The sequence below is a fragment of the Ambystoma mexicanum genome, chromosome 4q (genome assembly GCF_040938575.1).
Source record: "Ambystoma mexicanum isolate Mex_15411 chromosome 4q, UKY_AmexF1_1, whole genome shotgun sequence".
NCBI lineage: Eukaryota > Metazoa > Chordata > Amphibia > Caudata > Ambystomatidae > Ambystoma > Ambystoma mexicanum.
This window is the reverse complement of record NC_090928.1, coordinates 1,068,118,825-1,068,140,971: the sequence shown is the minus strand read 5'-3', so window position 1 is coordinate 1,068,140,971 and position 22,147 is coordinate 1,068,118,825. Positions and strand designations below refer to the sequence as shown.

Genomic DNA, 22,147 nt, shown 5'->3' with positions numbered 1-22,147 from the left:
ATTGTGAAACTGCAAGGTGGCGAGGGCCCGTAAGAAATCTCTATAGTACCTGTACTGGGTTAAAGTATTTTGTATTGTCTTTTTAAACTAATCTTCACTAAAACAACTTTTAATGTAGTTCATATCGAGGCAACCGCCTAACTGCTGCTATTTTTTCTCATGGAAGTGTAATTTTAAGATTTTTGTAATTTGAATTAGTGTAATAATTGTGTCTACTTGTCGTTTAATGGTTGCTTTATACAACCGAATAAACGTGTTTGACTGACTGACTGAAGATGATTTGGGTGCCGTCTGCATAATTATAGCAGGTTAGGCAATGGGATTTAAAGAGTGCGGGAGGGGGGCTCAGGTAGAGGTTAAAGAGCAGTGGAGAGAGAGGGGCACCCTGCGGTACTCCGTGGGTGACTGGGCGGGGGGCTGAGGAGAAAGGAGGTAAGTGTACTATTTGGAATCTGCTGGAGAGGAAGGAGGATATCCACTTCAGAACTGTGTCCCTGATCCCAAGAGAGTGAAGTCTGTCCGTGAGGGTGGGGTGGTCAATGGTATCGAAGGCTGTCGAGAGGTACAGTAGGATTAGGGCGTTGCAGTCTTCTCAGTTGGAGTCTTTTAGATTAATCCCAGATGGAAACTAGGCATGATTTAGTTCCTGAAAGGGGTCTGAAGCTGGATTAGGCAGGGTTGAGGATCTGGTTGGATTCTGTGAACTGGCACACTTGTGAGTATGCTGCTCAGTAGGTTAGTTTTAGCTATAAATCGGTTGCTTACGATGGGTCTTTAATTGGGGGGTTTGAATTCTCCTGGGAAAGTGCCGGAAATTAGAGATGTGTTGAAGATGGATCTTGCGAAGTCACCTGCACAGGTGGCTGTCAGTATTTATTTTAGTAAAGCAGGGGGGTCCGGTTCTCTAGAGGATCCGGAGGCGCAGCTGTTTTAGTAGCTTGAGAAATTCAGTGTGGGAGAGTAGAAGGATGAGAAGAGCGGGAGGGTGGAAGGTGGTGCTGATGTCCCGGTTGAGGGGGAGGGAGGGGTAAGCGATGCTATTTTAGAGACAATGGTGTTGTTTCTTTCTAGAGCTGTGTTGTGGAAGTGGTCTGAGAGGAAGTCGCAGAGGGTTTGGGAGTGGAGGTGGTGAATAGAATTTGTAGATAAGCTTGTGGAGTTCCCTTGTGGGGTTAACGCGCGTTGGTGATTATATTAAAGTAATGTTTTTTTTTGGCTTTGCATATTTCTACCCGGTAGGCCTTGAGCAGATTGGAGTATGGTGAGGGGGCTGAGTTCTTCAGAGAACCAGAGATGGAAGTGGGGGCTGGAGATATGACAGGAATGGAGGGGTGTGGAGGTCTGGGAGGTCAGTAGGGATTATGCAAGGTCAGGAGCTACTTTGACTTTCTTCTACAGGCGATTGTGGGTAAGTGTCCCTGGGGTTGCCAGGCGGGAGGGAGGGTCCATAGTGGAAAGATTGAAGAGTACGGCTGTGTGGTCAGTCCAGATGAGTGAGCGAGGTGGCAGTGCAGTGATGAAGCCTGGCGAGCTAAAGATTGTGTCAAGGGTGCGACCTGCCGAGTGTCTGGGGCCCGAGAATAGTTGTTAGATGTATGGGTTTCCAGGTTGTCCAGTAGGGATCTTGTCATAGGGTTATGTGGGGTGCCGAACCAGATTGTGAAGTGCCCTAGTATTGTGAGGAGGGGGTAGGAGACCATTATGGTGGCTAAGGAGACACTATGGGATTCTGCGAAGCATCTATTGTATCCCGGAATTCTATATATGAGTAGGAAGCGGTGAGTGTGCCAGTGGGAGAGAGAAACTTGTACCAGGAGCGATTTGCAGTCTGAGTGGCAGGCTTGTTTTTCCGATATCAGGAAAAAGTCAGCCAGGCACTACCCTTCTAGCTGAATTATAAATAGAGATCCGGGCACAATATTCCTGTGACATGAAATCCTGGCAAAGAAGTGTCTGTGAGCTATACCCTTGTCACTGTAACCGAGCAGAGAAGTGGCTGGGGGGCACTATAGCCGCTTGAGTGCATTTGATACAATACGTGGCTGGGCGCTATGTAACTCAGACTCTGGAGGAGACCCTTACCCCACAACAGATTGCGAACCCCAACACTGTTTGACCTATGCTAGCATTGCTGGATTATTCCCAGAGAGGAATTGATGATTTCGTTGTGTACGAACCCCTAAAATGTATAGGCGTTTATCGAAAACCACTCCTCATCTTTTATTTAATTATGTGTTAACCTGTACTTCCTATGTCACGTGTTTTATATGTCCTCCACAGAGTACATGAGAAAATAGCAGACCTGCATCATATGAACTGTATTTTGGGGCTATCCTATATCGTCCTCATTGTAATGTACCTATTACAAGGTTACCAGACAAAAGATGCTCATGTTGGTGAACTTGGATCTTCTAATCAGCAATTCCTAGAGCAGGATGTACGCCATATTAGTGCAGGATATGTAGATGTGTTGCTCCCTGATCTATGCAATGCACTGTTCTTTGTTCGTGTTGATTGTTTGCTGATTGAAACCTTTCTTTCCGGCTACAGCAAAAGCTGCACTTTGTAAGTCTGCTGGGCGCTGGGCTCCTGTGCGGAACAGCGCTTGCCATCATCATTCCAGAGGGCATCGAGCTGCTGGAAGTCTCTTCAAGAGGTCAGGTCAGATCGATATGTCTGCTGTTAAATCTAAAATCATATATTGTTTTAATTAAAAGTACAAATTATTGTTGTGGAATTGTTGACTAAGGCTGATGCCAAAGGCCAAGTGATTTACAAAGGTATCACACACCCTGAAAAGTCATTGTTGGATCTGCCTGTTATGTATTTGGAAGAATATAGGTTAAACAATATCTGGTATTCACTATGGTAGAAATCCTTAATTCAGAAGAATGCTCCACAACACACATTAGGGTAACATTAGCTAAAGAAACACGCTTGTAAAAGGAGTTAGGTTCACTGCCCATAGATAGATGCATTTTCTGAAAGTTGGGAATGCAAGTGTTGCCGTTCAAACACTCCAAGGTAAGAACATGTACAGTCTGCAAAGCCTGGGAAAGCCATGTTAAGGCGCAAACAATCAGGTCAAATAAAGTATGTCCTTAATACAAAGTCCATAACAGTACAAAACCATGACTGACTCTGCACCTTTACTCCACGAGGCTCACTTTATTGTATGGCAGCGAGCTGCATATTATCAAATGCAATTGGTGAAAAGTGGTGGGAGGGAAGTTCTAATTAGTAGTGTGACAGCCTTTGTATCAGGGAAGTTCTTGATTTTGACTGTCACCTTTGTAGGCTATACTTTTTGTTACATTTGGACTCAGTGTTTGTACCATGAACACTTCACCTTTTAATCTGACATGGTCTTAGTTCTTTTTTTGTAAGTGTTTGTTTAGTTTGTTTCCACTGATGTATACTTTTAAAAATAATGTTAGTCTTTCACCTATTCGAAGCCTATTAATCCAAGCATGGTGATTTTCGAAATGTTGTGGGCTGGGTTTCAGTGACTATTGTGCTGAATTGCATTACATGGACGTTGTTTGGAGTGTAATATTCTGAGTGTATTGCTGCTGGTCATGCTGTGCCCTTGTATGCAGAGCCTGTTATGTGTGGCTGTTGTGAGGAACTCTGTTGTGCGCGGTGACACATTCCCATGCTTTAAGGTAAAGAGGCAGTGGTGGACTGGGAACCAAAAGAGGCCCCGGAAATGGCCCCATATTACACATTTTCTGCCAGCCAAAACCTTTTCCTATGGGAAAATTTAGAAATACAACACAAAGGAGGTCCAAGGTTCAGAGGCCTAGTGGGAAATCTCCAGAGTTCCCTATAGGCCAGTCCACCCATGGGGACGGGACTGGTGGATATCGTGGCACTCTGAGACCACTACCTCTGTCATTTTGTAGGTCCTGGAGGGGCTATAGGAGCCCTCAGCCAGCCTCTCCATTTTCCCCTCTCTAGCCTTTTCTGTTTGAGCCCCCACCCCTTCAGCTCCAGGGAGTCACTTACCTGCTGTTATGCAACTTATCAGTGAAGATCTACTCTTGCTACCCAAGAGAGGGACACTTGCAGAAAACAGAGGAGAGTTTTTTAAAATGTTTTTATTAACATTGCGCCTCATCACGGGTTAGGTGGAGCAGTAAAAATGCAGCAGCAACCCTATTACTGCTGCATTACCGCACCACCCAATCCGGAGTTTGGGCAGAAAGCTGGAGGTTTGCCTTCAGCTCTTAGCTGGAAGGTAAATCTCCAGCTTTCCGCCCATTTTTGGCACTATTACCGCCGGCGCTATTACTGCCAGCAGTAATGGTGCCAAAAAGCCCCATAGAGCCCTATGAACTCATAATAAATGGGGACTAAACGCACCACTGCAACTTGGGACCTGGCCCAAATTGCACCAGACCAAGTTGCGGTAATGCTAATAACGTTGTGCTGTATCCCGGTGCAATTACTGCCAGGATACTGCCAATCTCGTGATGTGGCCAACTGTATGAAGATTCAAATACTGAACAATAATAATATATTGTAAAAAAAGGAAAACCGACTTTTACATTTGTGTTTTTTATAAAAAATCTGATGGTGTCACAAGATGACTTATTTATAAACCCATACATGTTTATAAACTATATTAGGTAAAAAAATACATTTTTTATTTAGAAAGGTATACAATTTCATTCACAAAGATTTTTTAAAAATACATAACCCTAAAACCAGGTTACAAAAAGACGATCACGCAACCCGTAAATGCCGAGTACAAAACATACATTACAAATTTGAAAAAAACAAATACAACAACATTAAACATAGATATTCGTAAAAAGATCTTTGTTGTGTTCTATATATAACCCAACATGTTTCTTTCCAGTGACTTGTTAATGTCTGACATTCATCAGGGGGAGATCTTCTCAAATTAGTGAAAACCATCCACTTTTTGTCCTGGTCAGGGTGAGTCTTAATAGAAATACTTAGTGGAATTATTTAGTCAAAAGTTTTCCGCACAACTCCATCAATGGAAAATATAGTTGCAAATCCCTTCAAATCGGACTCAAAAAGCCTTCTCATACACCCTTAATTTGGGCACCGGGTAAGTACACTCTTTCACATCTAAGAGGTATTCAGTGAAAGAGCCACACATGTCCCTCTTAGCTAACACATCTTCTTTCAACCAAAAACGGGGGTCTAAAGCACTATCTCCTCCTCTTAGTCTGATGTATCAGCAAAGTTCAAATACCCGAGTCCACATACAAAAAACGGTCCGGGTCGTAAATCGAACAGAATGCCTATTAATAACTGTATTTCCCCTCCCCCACCCACAGTAATCCTCCTCTTCTTCACACATCGACAAATCACAAACCAGTTTCAATTTTAATGAACTCCAAAAATCTCCCCCGTTTGCCCTCAAATAAGTCACATTTCTTCTGGCTTCTATAGATACACTCTTCATTAACGATAGCTTGGTCATTTATTGCACCCACACATTCACAGAAGGACGATTAGACGATTTCCACTTCCTTACGATTAGTTCCTTGGCCATCAAGGCAGCTCTGAATAACCATTTCTTTTGGGAACATTACAAATCATATAGCGGGGACACCCCCACCCCCCAGTATTAGTGTCTCAAAACCATAATCCATTGACTGTCCATTGACAGTCTTAGAACCTTGTTGAAGATGACCATCAATTCACCCGAGAAAGATCTTATTTTATTGCACTCCCATAGCATACGTAACAGACCTGTGTGCACAGTGCCATGCTTCTGAGTCAGTGAGGACTCTCTTATATCAAAGTTCTGGGGTCCAATATATTCTGTTATATTTTAATCTGTTTTAACCTCTTACCTAAACTCAGAGAAAAAAGTGAGGTGTTGCCACAAATAATGGCCCAACGTGTGCCAGACATCACCTCCTTAATCCATGAGACCATGTATCCAGTAAAGACGTGTCTCCTTCCCTGGCAGACGCAATGAGTTTGTATACTTTAGAGGCCAGATACCCTGCCTATCAGCACTCAGAATCAATTCACCTAAATTATTCTCCTCTACATTTTTTGAGGTGTTGGCATTTTTAAGAATACAGTAATCTCCATATGAATAGCCAGGCACATCCTTATCCATTCCGAGCTGGTTGAAAGAAATCCAAGAAGCATTAACTGTCAAATCTACCAGCCATCTGATTCCTGCCCGGTACCAATCCGGCCAGAACAATGTATTCTTTTTATCCCTAATTACAGGATTGAACCAGATGGACGCGTCAGTTGCATGACAGGAGTCCTATCCTAAAGCAATGAACATTTTCTTCCAAGCATCTCTCAGAGATTGCATCATTAGTGAGGAGAGTTGTTGATCAGGCATGACAGCACCAAACACTAATGATATGATATGATCGGTTATTTATAATGCGCTTAATACCCAGAGGTTTCTAAGCGCGGACCCGGGATCGAGCCTGTGTTACTCCGTGTTGTCTTGCTTCCAAGGCGAGAATGTTGCCGCTGAGCTATCCTCCCGTCCTCCCGAGAAAATGCAGAGGACTGGATTCAGCTAAGACACAGGTCTGCAACTTTGCTTTACATACACCTTAGCCGAGTATCTGTGACTCAAAGAAGCCTTTGTGGGCCAAATGGGATGGCTTTTGTTGAGTCCCATGCCACTGAAAGAAACGTCCCAGAGCAGCTCTGCCAGCATTTGTGGAGCCTAGCACAAATGAAAGATCCATCAATTATTCTCTGCTAAAGTAGAGTAGGACTTGATGCCACCATCAATAGAGTCCCTAGTCAGTACATATCAAAGATGGCGATCCATATTGAAATCACCATGGCTAGCAGAGCCACACTCTGACCTACTAGCAGACTGACATCAGATGACAGCTCTGTAGCTTCATCACATTAAAGCTAATCGCCACTCTCACTTGCAAGGTTTACCCCCAGAAGCCTGCAAGCAATTAAGATAAAGAGAGAGAAGCAGGAGGGGAGAGTGTAGTCAAGCACCAGAAAGGGGAATATAACAAGAAAAAGGAAGGGAGCAGGAAGGAACGCAGGAAAAGAATGGGTTGGTTAGAGCCGCACTCCTGGATAGGTTGCCGGGTTACTGAAGGCAGCACACCCAGAGAGGTCCCAAAAACCCTCGGAAGGGATTAAGCCTGAGAACCAGCGAGGTCCCAAAAACCCTCGGAAGGGATTAAGCCTGAGAACCAGCGAGGTCCCAAAAACCCTCGGAAGGGATTAAGCCTGAGAACCAGCGAGGTCCCAAAAACCCTCGGAAGGGATTAAGCCTGAGAACCAGGGAGGTCCCAAAAACCCTCGGAAGGGATTAAGCCTGAGAACCAGGGAGGTCCCAAAAACCCTCGGAAGGGATTAAGCCTGAGAACCAGGGAGGTCCCAAAAACCCTCGGAAGGGATTACGCCTGATAACTCGAGCAAATTATGCCAGAACCGAGGAGGAGTGTGATGTCTTGAACACGTCTATGAAAGCCAAACAAGTCTAGAAACCTAAATCCCCAAAGCTTGTGAGTACATTTTTGCCCAGCAGGAAGGTGGAATCCAAGGAAGGGAGGGACCACGTTCCTATAAAAAAAAAAGACGTGTTTGTTTTGGTGAAACCCCACCTGGTGATCTCAGTTACACCTAATCGCCTATTTTCTGTTGATTGGTATAAAAACTCTTGTCTGTTGCTCCCTTGGCTGTGAATGCACCTGTTTTTCAAAGCGTATTGTTCTGAGCACGTTGTCGGTGGTTATGGGGTGGTCATGGTGTGAGCCTGTTGTGCTGAATTTTGTTTCGCGCTTGCTATTCGAAGTGCCTGATTTTAGTTGGTGTTTTCTTCTGCTGACAGTCGTTCCAGACCTGTGGTCTTTTCTTGCAATCGTTCCACTGTTTGGTGTTTTCATCCATTCCATCTATTGTCTGCCTTCATGCTCTTGTGGGGTTTTCATCTGTTCATTCTGCACTTTGATGTTTTGTTTCATTGGAGTGTAAGATGCATATATCAATACATCAATACGTTTCTTTTTCATTAGAAAGTGAGTATCTTGAGTTTGGCAGGTCGAAGTTTCAAAATGTTATGAGTTTAGGGTAAATGCTAGGGATTTGACAACAACTCATGAAAATCGAAGAAGACAATCTCAAGAAGTGCCCCAAAAGCATTGTTTTTTTTTGTCTGTAGAAAACGCCATGTTTAAACACGTTGGGCTGATTCTCAAAACCTTTTTTAGCACCGGTGAGGAGATGCACCACCTGCGCCAAAAAAAAGAAGAAAAAGAAGCAGTCCAATTCGCTAAGGCCATCCAAATGAGCGCATCTGAGATGCGCTCGTTCAGGTGGCCTTTTCCTCTCATTACGCTTTTGTGCACATGAGGGTGCAGTTCAAGCCATTTTAAAGCACATCCCGGATTCACAAACGGGATACCCTTTTAAATGTATTGAAATGAGGGTCATCCCTCGGCACCTTTTGAAACAGGCGCATGGAGAGGCACGAATCATTACCGGGTCATTTATGACCCTGTCTTTATATAGATAAAAAAAAAAATTATATATATATATTTCCCCAGCATGGAGTCTGGCATGGTTTCACATGCTCATGAATATTCCCCGTCGTCAGGCTGGGAATCCTCGGTAAAGAAAAAATCAGTTTTGTTTCTGATCTGTCTTTCTTAGTAGTAATCAATCACTGATCTCTGGGTCATACTGCCCCCAGCCAATGACTGCCCTCTCCCTAAGCCCCACCCCTGGCAGCCATCCTCAGATTTTTACCGCACGCTCAAGTGTTGGGAGTCCTTATGCTTTAGCTCTCGAGTTTTTTGCTGCGTTTTCACGCTTTTTCAGGAGAATTTTTTGGTTTAATCGAGCCTCAAGCTCCACCGTTTCTACTTCCGACAACGGGGACCCGTTTCGGATTTCTTCTATGCCCCTCAAGGGTGAAGTTTTTGTCGAGTTTACACTTCTTGGAGGATTCCGGAAGATCTGCGGCCTACCTCAACAGACATGGCCCAGGACAAGGGAAGCTCGATGCCTGGATCCAAGCTGTTCAGGTGCTGCCCTGGATGCGGATTGCAAAACGTTTTCAAGGAGGACGAGCATTCGCAATGTCTCTACTGCCTTCATGAGGACAAGACGCACGTGGAGAAGGACTGTGCGTTCTGCAAGAACCTTTCGAAACGGACCAAACAGGATCGTCGTTCCCGCCTCGCCGCCTGGCTGGAGAAGGGCATAGCAGGTGAGAAGGCGAAGAAAAAGTCTGAGCGGGCTTCTAAGTCCTGTGAGGGTGCCCCGGCGACGGGGGCCCAACAGAAGGCCATGCACCGCGAGTCCGCGGGCACCGGGAGCGCCGAAAGGTCGGGCTCTTCGGCTGCCAGGCAGGGCGCTACTTCCCCGGCATGTTCGACCACGAGCCAGCGCTCTGGTTCGGGGAAGAGGAAGTCCTAGAACCCGGGTAAGCCGCTGGAGCGGACCCGGTCGATCTCGAAGGGGGAGCGAGGCGCTGACCCTCCCCCCAAGGCGAAGGCCCAGGACGCACGCCAGGTGGTGAGGGCTTTGATCCAGCCGGCAAAGGCCTCTATCGAAGTGGTCGCTGCACCCTGGCGAAGCCGGCTGAGACTACGCCAGTGGAAACGGCCTCCGGGCCCAGAGTATCCCTGCCACCGCAGAGAGAATCCTCTTTCCAGCCCATTGTTAAGACCCCCGTGGAAAAAGAGGGGGGGGGCGGTGGCCATTACAGTCTCAGAATCAGCTTCTGAGGAGGAGCTGGTGGAAACCGAGAAGGGCCTCAACGAGAGGTCCATAGGCCTCAACAAGAGGTTCATAGGCCTCAACAAGAGGTTCGAGAAGGTTCGATCCCAGGGGGTGGTCCCTGCTGACGTGATCGAAGATAGCGACGTTGACGACGAAGAGGGCCCAGTGGAGCGGCCATCCCGTCCGTCGCAGCCATTACCCGAGCCCCAGGATAGCTCGGCCGCCATTTTGTTGGCAATCCAATCCTTATGTACCGAGATAAGGACGAGATTGCCACGGACCCCGACGGAGGATCCAGAACCAGGCCCGTCGGGAAGCCCTCCGAACAAGCAGAGGAGAGTCCACCCCGCTCCGCCCTTCGTGCCTGCGAGACCTGTGGACCCTGCATCCCCCTCGCCGGACCCTAGAGAGGATACAGCGACGGATACAGCGACGGGGACGGACGATGACAGCGGCGATGACACAGCGGACATCCTGTCATCACCCCCTCCGCAGGCTTCTCCAGCCGACGAAATTGGCTCTTTCCACGCCATGATAACCAGGGCATCCGAGCTCTTCCAGCTCTGCCCTGAAGAACAAAAAAAGGAAGGGTTTCTGTACCAACGACGAGAGGCCAAGAGGAAGCCTTTGCTCGACGATATCTGGGACGAGGGGCTTGCTGTCCTCAAGAACCCTTCCACGACACCCGCCAAGAGGGACAGGTACAAGAAGAAGTACCGAGTCCCCGATGCCGCCCCTTTGTGCCTCAAGGCCCAGCCCATGCCGGACTCTGTCGTCTCGGCAGCGGCTAAGAAGAAGGCAGCGGGTGCGGCGGCTTCAACTTCCACTTCCCCGCCGGACAGCGAGGGCAAGAAGTTGGACTCCATGGGACGACGAGTCATCTCGCCGGCGGTGACGACGATTAAGGCGGCCAATGCCTTAGCGATCGTGGCCCGCTACGATAGGGAGCTCTGGTTCAAGATAGCTCCCCTGCTAGACTTCCTACCTGACGACAAGAGGGCGGAGGCCCTAGAAATTCTGCAGGAAGGTGAGGTGGCAACGGATCACGCCATAATGATGGCAACGGACATTGCCGATACCGGGTTTCGCCAACTGGGCAACAGAGTATGCCTCTGACGACGAGGATGGCTCAAGGCGACAGACTTTCGCCAGGACGTCCAGACCAGAGTGTTGGACATGCCGTTCGACGGCAACAACCTTTTTGGTAAGGCTGTGGACGAGTCTCTACAGGCCATCAAGACCGACTCGGAGACGGCCCGGGCCCTAGAGGTGCTTCAACAGTGACGGCCCTTTCGGAGCTCCGGAGGCAGACAGGGTGCCTCCAAAGGATCCAGTGGTGGCTCCTCCACTTACCGCCAGGCGGCCCGCTCCTCTTCCCAGGAGGCCTACAGAGGTCGCGGCAAGCAAGGGGGATCCCGCCGTCGTCGCCAGGGAGGCCAAGGCTGTGTTGTCGGGCCCCCACCGAAGCACCCCGGTGGGAGGCCGGCTGACGAAGTTCATCAGCGTGTGGGTGTCCATCTCCACCGACCGTTGGGTGTTGGACACCCTGGCCAACGGGCACTCCTTGGAATTCCAAAAGAAGTGCCCTCACATTCCTCCCGTGGCCAGGAAGGAGAATCATGTCCCTCAACTGCTGTTGGAGGTAAGGGCGATGCTCAAGAAAGGTGCCATCGAGCTCGTCCCCAAGAGGCTCCGGGCTCCGGATTGTACTCAAGGTACTTCCTCGTCAGAAAGAAGACAGGCGGTTGGCGCCCCATCCTGGACCTGCGTCAGTTAAACAAATACATCAAGGCGCAGAAATTCAGGATGGTCACCCTCCAGCACGTACTGGGACAGCTGGAGGAAGGCGACTTCCTATCGTCGTTGGACCTGGAGGATGCTTACTTCCACATCCCCATTCTAAAACGGCACAGGAAGTTCCTCAGGTTCGTGGTTCAGGGACGCCACTACCAATTCAGAGCCCTACCGTTCAGTTTAAAGTTGGCACCCAGGGTTTTCACCAAGTGCCTTGTTACCAGTGGCAGCGCGGCTGCGCCTGCAGGGGATCCACGTCTACCTCTACCTGGACGACTGGCTAATCCGGGCAAGGACAAGGGAACTCGCCGTCGAACACACGGCGAGGACTGTCCGGTTGCTCACAGAGCTGGGGTTCGCCATCAACTACCCCAAATCCCACCTGGTTCCATCGCAAGTAGCACTGTTTCTGGGAGCGAAGCTCGATACAGTGGGGCAATTGGCCTCCCCTTCAGAGGAGAGGACCAAGACCATCCTGGGCAAGGTGCAGCGCCTGTTAGCCACGGACGTGGCCAGGGTGAGGTCCATCAAGTCCCTTCTCGGGATGATGTCCACATGCATCTATCTTGTACCCCTTTGCAGACTTCGGATGCGTCCGCTACAGGAGTTCCTCGACGCCCGCTGGTTTCAGACGAGGGGCTGCTTCGAGGACAGGATCCCTCTCGACGAGGAGTTCCGTCGGGCGATCCTATGGTGGGGCATCCGTGCTCACCTCACTACAGGCACGGACTTTCAAACCCCGGAGTTTCAGGAGACGGTGACGATGGACGCCTCTCTGGAGGGTCGGGGGGCCCACACCGGAGATCTCCACGCAAGAGGCCTTTGGCTCACGGAGGAGAAGTCTCTTCACATCAACATTCTGGAGCCCCGAGCAGTGTTCTGGGCTCTCAAGTCGTTCCTTCCGTCCCTCAAGGACAAGGTGGTGAGGATCTTCACCGACTACACCACCACGATGTTCTACATACGGAATCAAGGGGGCACCAGATCCCCAGCCCTATCCAAGGAGGCCCAGGATCTGTGGCACTGGGCCATCGCCCAGGGGATATTTCTGGTTCCTTCCACTTGGCAGGAATAAAAAACACCATCTCCGACTTACTCAGCAGGGAGCTGCGCTCGTGCCACGAGTGGGAACTGCGCTCTTCCAACGATGGGGCAAACCCCAGATCAACCTGTTCGCGACGGTAACGAACTCCAAGTGCCAGAGATTTGCCAGCAGGTTCCCACAGCCGAGGAGCATGGGCGATGCTTTCTCGTTCCCCTGGGACAGCCTGTTTCTATATGCGTTCCCTCCGTAGCTGTTGCTACTCCGCCTCATCAACCAGCTCAAGAAGTCCAGGTGCAGGATGATCCTCGTCGCACCGACGTGGCCGAGGCAGATCTGGTTCCCGGACCTTCTGGACTTGTCACCGTCCCCACCAGTCAGTCAAGCTACAGGCGGACGCGGATCTTCTCTCCAGAGAAGGAGGCGCCATTCTCCATCACGACCCACAGTCGCTGAACTTGCAGGCCTGGCTCCTGCAGCACTAGAGTTTGGAGGGTACGATATACCGGCTGATTGCAGAGAGGTTCTTGCAAAGGCCAGGGCGTCCTCAACTCTCAAGTGTTACGGTCATAAATGGAAGAGGTTCTCTGTCTCGGTGCCGTGCACAGAAGATTAACCCTCTGCGGATTACGGCCCCTCAAGTACTGCCGTACCTACTGTCACTGGCCAAAGCTGGACTGGCCCACGCCTCCATCAAAATACATCTGGCTGCCATCTCCCGATATACCAGGACTACGGGACGGGCATCCTTGTGGTCTCATCGCCTGGTGAGGGAATTTATGAAGGGACTATTCCAATCATTCCTGCCGGTGAAGGCACCTGCCCCGTCATGGGAGCTTAATGTGGTGCTAACCAGGCTCATAAGGGCCCCTTTCGAGCCTATGCATTCGGCGCCTTTGAAGTTCCTGTCATGGAAGACAGCTTCCCTTGTGGCCATCACCTCCGCACCACGAGTGGGGGAGATCCAGGCCCTATCTTGCAAGCCTCCATACTTGACTTTTCATGACATGAGGGTGGTGCTGAGGACGCACCCCTCCTTCATGCCCAAGGTGCCGTCGGACTTCCACCTCAACGAGCCCTTGGTGTTACCAGTTTCCTTCCCGTCGCCTTGAACGCCGGCCGAGAGGACTTTGCACTCGCTGGATGTAGCTAGAGCGCTGAAGTTCTACGTGGACCGCACGAAGAGTTTTCGGAAGACGTCACAACTGTTTGTGAACTTTGGGTCTGTGAATCAAGGGAAGGCTCTCTCGAAGACTTCCATTTCCAGATGGCTCTTCCGGCTGCATCATGCACTGTCACCGGTTGGCAAACCGACCGCTGCCCGGCCGTCCGAGAGCCCATTCGACCAGAGTGATCGCTGCTACCACGGCGTTCCTGTCTGGTGTGCCCCTGTTGGACATCTGCAGGGCTGCTACGTGGAGGTCGACGCACACCTTCACAAGATTCTACTGCGTCGATCGGGACTCCAGGGAGAAGTCCAGTGTCGGCCAAGCAGTACTGCGCAACCTGTTTGCCTAAGGTGAGCCTGGTGAGGAGGTAAGAATTGCTTAATGTTGAGTTGGTATGTAATGCTTAATGTTGAGCCTTTGCCACCTCCCGTGGTTGTGCATGTGTATACTGCTATGTATTCTTTTATTCATGAGCATGTGAATCCATGCCAGACCCCATGCTGGAGAAGGAACAAGTTACTTACCTGTAACTGTTGTTCTCCAGCATGGGTCTGGCATGGATTCACATGCGAACCCTCCCACCTACCCCTCTGCGGCTCTTCACTTGGTCATACTGCCACTTGGCATGCTACCAAATCTGAGGATGGCTGCCAGGGGCGGGGCTTAGGGAGAGGGCAGTCATTGGCTGGGGGCAGTATGACCCAGATATCCGTGATTGGTTACTACTAAGAAAGACAGATCAGAAACGAAACTGATACTGATTTTTTCTTTACCGAGGACTCCCAGCCTGACAACGGGGAATATTCATGAGCATGTGAATCCATGCCAGACCCATGCTGGAGAACAACAGTTACAGGTAAGTAACTTGTTCCATATAAATATATATATATATATATATATATATATATATATATATATATATATATATATATATATATATATATATATATATATAAAAGTATTATTATTTTTTTTAAATGTTCCAGCCGGGGCTGCAACACTTGTGTCCATCCCCCAAACCGGGATGGAAATGCTCTTTTCTCAGCCATGTCACCGAGACGTGCCCTTTAACGGCCCCTGTCGGTGAAATACGCTCTCAGCAGCCCCGTTGTTGCTGGTAGCGTGTCATGCATTGGTGCTGGGATCCCCCTCCTGAAATGCTCGGGTCTCGTTTGAGAGTAAGGGGGCCTAAGCATATCTGAAAGCCGCTCTAATGAAATGAGCGCATTCTCTGCACGCCTTTCATTTCATTATCCACGCCTTTCATTTGCACTGCTTTCATTTGCACGCCTTTCATTTGCATTGCTTTAATTTGCACGCCTTTCATTTGCACTGCTTTTTGAGAATCTGGCCCCTTTCCTGCAGTATTCTTTTTCACCATGAAAAGGTTGATGAACTTGGCGCCTGTGGCACGTGCGTTCTGGATCTAGCTGGCAGACCTTCATGGATGGAGATCACAAGTTAAAAAGTAAAAAGATTGTTCATTCTCCCATGGAAGTGTCCGGTAACCTTCTGGAGTTGTAGCCACACGTAATACTTGTTCCATATGCTGATTTACAGAAGGTTGGCATAGTTATTCTATAAAACATGGTTGTTTGGTTTACCAAGGCATACAAAAGGATTATTTATTTTCAAAGTGGGTCTATTTATTGGAGCGTGAATTCAAAAAATTGCTGTAGCCTCTTGAGTAGATGCAGTAAAAGAAATATAAGGCCTTCTTAATTTGTTCTTCAGTAAATGGAGTTTTACTGAAGATGCTTATACGTTTTCAAACTACAGATTTAAAAACCATTTAGTTCTGCATTTTTTAATCGGTGCTTTGCATTGAAAAACAATGGACATGATTTTTCTTATCAGTTTATCTACTTTAACTGTGAAAGAAGCGTGCTTATTATACAGCCGGGGATTGATTACATTGGCTGACATGAGCACCACACACCGTGGGTAATAATAAGCAGCGCTCAGATACCTGGGTTTGTAGCGCTATATAAAAGCCTAATTATTATTATTATTATTATTATTTCTTGTAATCTCCAGAACAGTGTCTGCATGAATGCACAGATCACATGCTCTTTTGGTTATTTAAAGTGTTTCTTCTGCATGGGGAACAATGAGTTCAATTGACTTATCGCTGGACGGTGACTTATCTCTGGACAGTTTAGGTTAATAATAATATTTTTGGACGTTATTTATCAGATGTATGCAAGCGAATAGTATTGGTTGTCGAGGTAGACTTTTTCCCAAGGTCGCCATTTTTGCAGGTAGACTTTGATAAAAGAGGAAGGCAGGGATGGAAATTAAGATTGAATAAGCAGGGGCTCAAAGCATCTCCAGGGTCTTCAGCATTATCCAGTGACCAGGAGCTACCACTGGGGGACCAGGAGCTAGTAGTTAGCATTACGCAAATCTCACTACTATACAAGATGGAAACATATCAATTTCTGCATTATTTATGACTCCTTTTGCTTTAGGTATCATATATGTGTCTTAAAATGTATTTGTAGATTGTTTCAAACTCAGAGTTAAATTCACATAGGTGTGTTTGTTCAGCATCAGGTGGCCGGTAGAGTCAAAAGTAGCTCCTGGTAGATGCTGACCAGGCTCTTCTAGGTCACAAACAGAAGGTAAATGGCTCCCAGCTCCCCTCATTTTCGAACCCTGGGAAGATCCAAGCTCAATGGGACTCACAGTCCCTCATTGAGGGGTTTGGAACAGGGTTCGAAAATGAGGGGAGCTGGGAGCCATTTGCCTTCTGTTTGTAACCTAGAAGAGCCTGGTCAGCCTGACATCAGCCTCTACCAGGAGGGTTCATAGTGATTCCATCGACAACCATACCACTGACACAAAATGCATCGAAAAAAAAACATTGAATACATTTTTTTCAAAACATTTTTTTATGGGCGGGTTCCCGGCCCAACCCCCCTTTTTTAACCTTAAAACCCCATATTTACTAAACTAAACCCTTTACCATTAAAAAAAATGCATTTGATGGGTTTTTTTCGATGCATTTTTTTCAATAGTATGGTCTGTCGATGCTTTGGATTCGATGGAATGACCGGATACCACCAGGAGCTACCTTTGGAAGCTGTATGATGACCTGGACTGAGTACATGGTCAAATGTCAGGAAAAGCTTGAGTGACTGAAACCATTTACCCTTCCATGTATTCCCTTTGAAATGTATTTTTGAAAAAGGTAGAGTGCTGCCCAATGCCTCCAACCCTTCAGAAACGGTGAGCCAATGGATTCTTAACCTTGTGCCACGTTTTTTTAAATACTTGTCTTATTGTACATGCGGATTACCACAGAATCTTCCCAACACGGATGAAGAAAACATGTTGTATAACGGGCTTGCAGAACTAGGCGTTTGAGATGGTGAATAAACAATCGTGAAAAGAGGAACTTTGTGTGACAAAGGAATTAACCCCTTACATTGCGCTACCTATTTCAACCAAACATGGCTAATGACATTTATAATAAAAATTAAAAAAAAACGAATGTATGTGTCTCCAAACCAAGTCTTCATAGGCAAGAAGGATTAAAGCATGGCAGGTAACACAGTGAAGCAACATAGCCAAAGCGCACAATTGTGCTCACAGCTTTGTGACGGAAACAAATACAGTTCCTCTTCATGGCAAACATGTGCAGACTATTAATCTGCTCCATTGCCTTGAATGTACTCAATACTATTGGGTGTATTTCCCAGAAGAAGCTACTATGTGTACAGCTGTTGAGAAAACTATTGCTAGTTTTTCTTGTATCTGATGAGAGGGTATTCGATAAACACCTGAGGTGCAAACGTGACATTTGTTAAACGTTTTTGCATCTTTTGACGGTGACTATTTCACGTTTGTATTCTGTTGCCAAGCATTTGGACATTTGCAATCGCTTTTCTGTATTACTCCTGTGTATGTATTCATGATTATAAGTCAGATTGAAACAAGTACAGATAGAAATCGATGTATTATTTTATCTGGGAATTCACTGAGATGTGAAAGTTGGCCCTCATCCCGACAGCCCAAGGCTTCCTACAGTTACAGTACTCGACATCGGCATTTGTAATATCGTCCACATACAATGCACCCTTTGCCTGTATATGAGACTGTCCCGGCCTGTAGACGCCAAAGCATGTATTTTTGCCTCCCATCAGAGATCCCCAAAAGGAACCTGCCTGCACTCTCCACTGTGTGACGCTAGTTGCAAACTACTCTGCCCAACATGTCACATTTCCGGCTGTCCTTCGGGTTAGCCAATGCATGTCCTCTCCAGAGCTACTTTATAGTGTTATTGCTCTGCTTCAGACACGCCTGCAAATATAAAAAGGCAGTGTCCCCTTTGAACACTTTAAAATATAGTATTGTGCACTGCAACCTCATTTGCATACAATAGTCATGCTCAGGGCAGATGCTTAGATTGGGCAGATCATAGATGCATCCGTTTTGATATTCAGATTTCACAGAAGAATCCACAAAATTGTCCTTTTGTAAAATTCATAGCGTCATGATATTGGCTGAAATAGCCCTAGAAATATGTTCCAGGGTTAGGCAAGTTAAACCTAATTCAGAACCATCTGGCCGGTTTGATGAATATAATACCTCCTTTTGGACTTGGTTGTGCAACACCAGGAATAGGAGTGTCATGGAAACGCACAATAACTTGTTCTCCAAGGATCTAGCACCCCTTAAAACTGAAGTCAGAGCCTCATAAAGCAAATTGCAAAAGGTTCTGATGCAGATGCATCATACGCTGGAATTAAAAGCTCTTCGGAAGAATAACAAAACACAGGTTTTGACGGCAGCCAACTCCATTATAACACCCAAATAGCGAAGGCAACAAACTCTTCAATACATGTTTTCACTAAGTTGTGCAACGCTAGCCAGCCCTTACAAGGGCCTCCACCACCCATATTATTATAGAACGCTGAGACAAGCTACAACGTTTCTTCACAAGTAAAATTGAAGATTTTTGCAAAGATTTTCAAAGATCTACCTACCCCAGTAGCAGATGAAGAAATGCTTCGAACTGATTTTACATTAACCAGATGTATCATTTTGTAACCCCACACAGTATCTGAGCTGTAAATTAATTTAACCCTACTGCCGACCTTGCAATACTTGCCCATCTTTTTGCAGCTAAAACCCATATAGAGACCCTTGCATCTTTCTTAGCTAACATGGTTAGTAAATATTTTTTGGAAGGTTTTATTCCTAGCGGTCTTTAAGTCCTGGGTCAGTCCACTTCTTAAGAAACCCAGTTTAGATCCAAATGACTATGCGAGTTCTAGACCAATCTCCAATAGTTCATTTTTCTTACAAATTGTGGGGAAGATGACCTCACTTAAGTTAAGGGATTATCTAGAGGACGGCAATCTGCTTGGTGACTGCAAATCAGGTTTTCATCCAGGACAAAGTACTGAGACCCCTCTTCTTAATGTTAAGGAAAATCTCTTCAAGCTAATAGGCACTGATGGTCTGTGAATTTGTATTCTGCTAGATTCACCTGCAGCTTTCGACATTGATTATTGTATCTTACTGGACAGACTAGCCCAGAGGTTAAGACCTGATACCCCTACTTACAAGTGGTTTTAGTCCTTCATTCATGGCTGTTTGCCCATGGCTAGACTGGCAGCCTTTGAATCTGTTCCTGCTCACTTAGACTTCAAGTTGCACCAAGGCTTTTGTCTTTCCCCAATCCTTTTTAATGTGTATAAGATGCTACTTTATGAGCTGTTGAATGTGTATAAGATGCTACTTTATGACTGTTGACCAACCTATGGGGGACATTTCTAAACTATGACGGCCCAGTTTCTCCTGAGACTTGCAGGCACCCCGAAACATAATTTAGCAATATTCTGGGAACCTTTCGCTACAGCTGAGAATTGGATGAAGTCAAACTTTCTTAGACTGATTCCTAAACTGAGTTTCTCTTACTTCATATTGGCGGTTTAAGGCCAGACTTTTTTCCTACTACTCTCAAAGTCTGTTACCCCAGGAATGTATCGCAACCTCTGAGAAGGTTAAGTCCCTCCGTATATTATTTGATTTCCCTCTGCCCATGTTGCCTCAGCTAAACTTATTTTTTTAAATCTTACCACTTAATTTTGGCCCGGCAAATATGACATTTGCTATCAGAAAATAATTGCACAGCTATAGCAAGAGAAATTTATTGGACCACAACTCGATTATTGCAATGTTTAAAAGAGTGTGCACAAACTAGAAGTAATCCCCAATACTGCAGCACATTTTGTGACCAACACACCTAGACGTGCCTGTATTGTCTAAGTCCTCAGAAAGTTATATTTGGCTCCCAATGGTGGATAGGGTACAGTTTAAGACAATGACCTTAGTATACACATTTGTGTATAGATCAGCGCCAACTTCTATAAAGGAGAGGATTAACTGATATTCTCAGACACAACTTCTGATATCTTCCTATCAGTCGCTTTTCAAAGTTCTGCGTTCGACACAAAAGAGCCTTTTCGTGATCTTTTCAGGTCCTGGCATTGTCTCTTTGGAACTCCATGCCTCTGGAGAACCATATGGCTAATACCCTTTTATCATTCAGAAGAAAACTTAAAACCTATCTAGTATTTCTTCAATCCTTCAAGAGTTGTTAAGCCCTTCTATATTGCACTTTTCTCTGATGTTTCATGCTATTCCCTTGTTTTACATACAAGGTGTGCTGGGTTTAGCGCTTTGATACCGGATTTGGTCATTATTGCGCCATAGATCCCATTTGTTCATCTTCTGTCATGGAAAGTGCTGTGCTGTTGCGTGTGTGTTCAGGTGCGTAATGGAACTACTTGATCGTGTGGCCCCATTACTCGGATGCAGATGTAATGTGCAGATGACTCGTAGTTCAATATTCTGTACTCTCATGTTTTTTACAGGTATTTACTGATAACGTACATTTTGGAGACAAAAGGCCTACTCCAGCAATACTATCACTTTTTACTTTTTTAAACATGACATCCATTCCTTCTATGGCATAGTTGTACAACACCCTCATATTGACACGCATGCTGGTCTTGCCTTGTTCCACATGTTCATCGTGGGATGAGGTCCCCTGCCAGGTTCTGGGGACCAGGAGCCACCCTGAGCCAGTGGATGTTGAGGCTGGGGTGGTGTGGGAAAGATCACCTGGCCACCCAAACGTGACCCCTGTTGCATAGCAGAGGACAATATCAGTGCCTCACAGCAGCACAATCCATCGGTCCGCTATGGCAAGTTCATCCTGGAAACCCTATGTAATTACTTGGTACCTGAAGTAACACCCGGACCAGCAGGTAAGTTATTTGAAGGTTTATTGTAAGTTATTTGCCAGGAACAACATCGGCATGTCCCATCAAGCCAGCATAGTTCTCAACTGTAAACCTTAGAACCAGCTCTCAGAGCATAACATCCCCAACACTCCACACACTCTGACATCACTACATTCCATACAGCAGTGATGTCACCACCGCACCTCAGATACACATTACAACACCCTACCCATGCTAAAACCCACAGTGAGACCCTGCAGGGTAAAACGCACCACGTCCCCACTTAAGAGAGCCTACAGGTCTCTTTAAACAAACCTCCCAAGTCCCTTTTCCCTTTGAGGGAAATGGTTTCCATTCCCCAGACACTGGTAGCATGTGTTGCAACATTGTTAAAACTCAGTCTGGATCATCAGGGAAGTCCTTTCAAAAGTTAAAATGGACATTTGATTAGTGAGGGAGTCGTGTTGATACAATGTTGCAAGCCCATGGCGATTGTATCAGAAGGAAAACAAAGTTGCAGAAGCATTGCCACTTTCCAGTGAGTTTCTCGGCTGAGAATAAAATGTTGCATTTTCCCCCGGGAACACATACTTTACTGACCTGAGTATTGTCCAAAACTTGCCCAGTGAGAACTCTGCGGGCAGGTGCCGTTCTGCCCGGCAAGTCTGACCCTGGCAGGCGGGATGGCACCGGCCCGCAGAGTTGTAGTGTGCCGGTCCAGAAACAAAGGTGCAACGACAATTTTAATGAGGCCCTATGACTGTGAATTACGAGATGAGCTTAAATGCTTAGTCCATCGAAGAACGCTGTCATTTCTATACCCTTTCAGGGTAACTCGACTATGGATAGTTTGATAATAACAAGCCAATGTCTCTCCTCTCAAGATAACGTACTAGCACCTCCCACTCACACGACAATAGTAAAGACTTCATCAAGGATCCTCCACTTCGATCCATACATCTTCAGTTCCATAAAGAAACTAATGAAGAGGACAAAACAAATCCTGCGCCTATATAACACTTAAGCTAGCTTTACTAAATACTAGATCACTCAATAAACATATCAAGGAATACATTGTCCAGCATGATCTTGACATGTTATTCCTGACTGAAACCTGGATCACTGATGCTAGTGGCCCAATGATTACTCTAGCCACTCCCGAG

General features: G+C 46.7%; 1 protein-coding gene across 2 annotated transcripts in view; it reads left to right on the top strand.

Moving 5' to 3' along the window:
- The window catches only part of LOC138468181 (zinc transporter ZIP9-like), a 381,835-nt gene that overhangs the window by 50,720 nt on the left and 308,968 nt on the right, over window positions 1–22,147 (top strand). For both annotated transcript variants that reach the window (XM_069608629.1, XM_069608630.1), the window contains exon 2: window positions 2,551–2,656. In XM_069608629.1, the coding sequence (XP_069464730.1) occupies window positions 2,551–2,656 (106 nt within the window). The remainder of the gene's footprint in view (window positions 1–2,550; window positions 2,657–22,147) is intronic.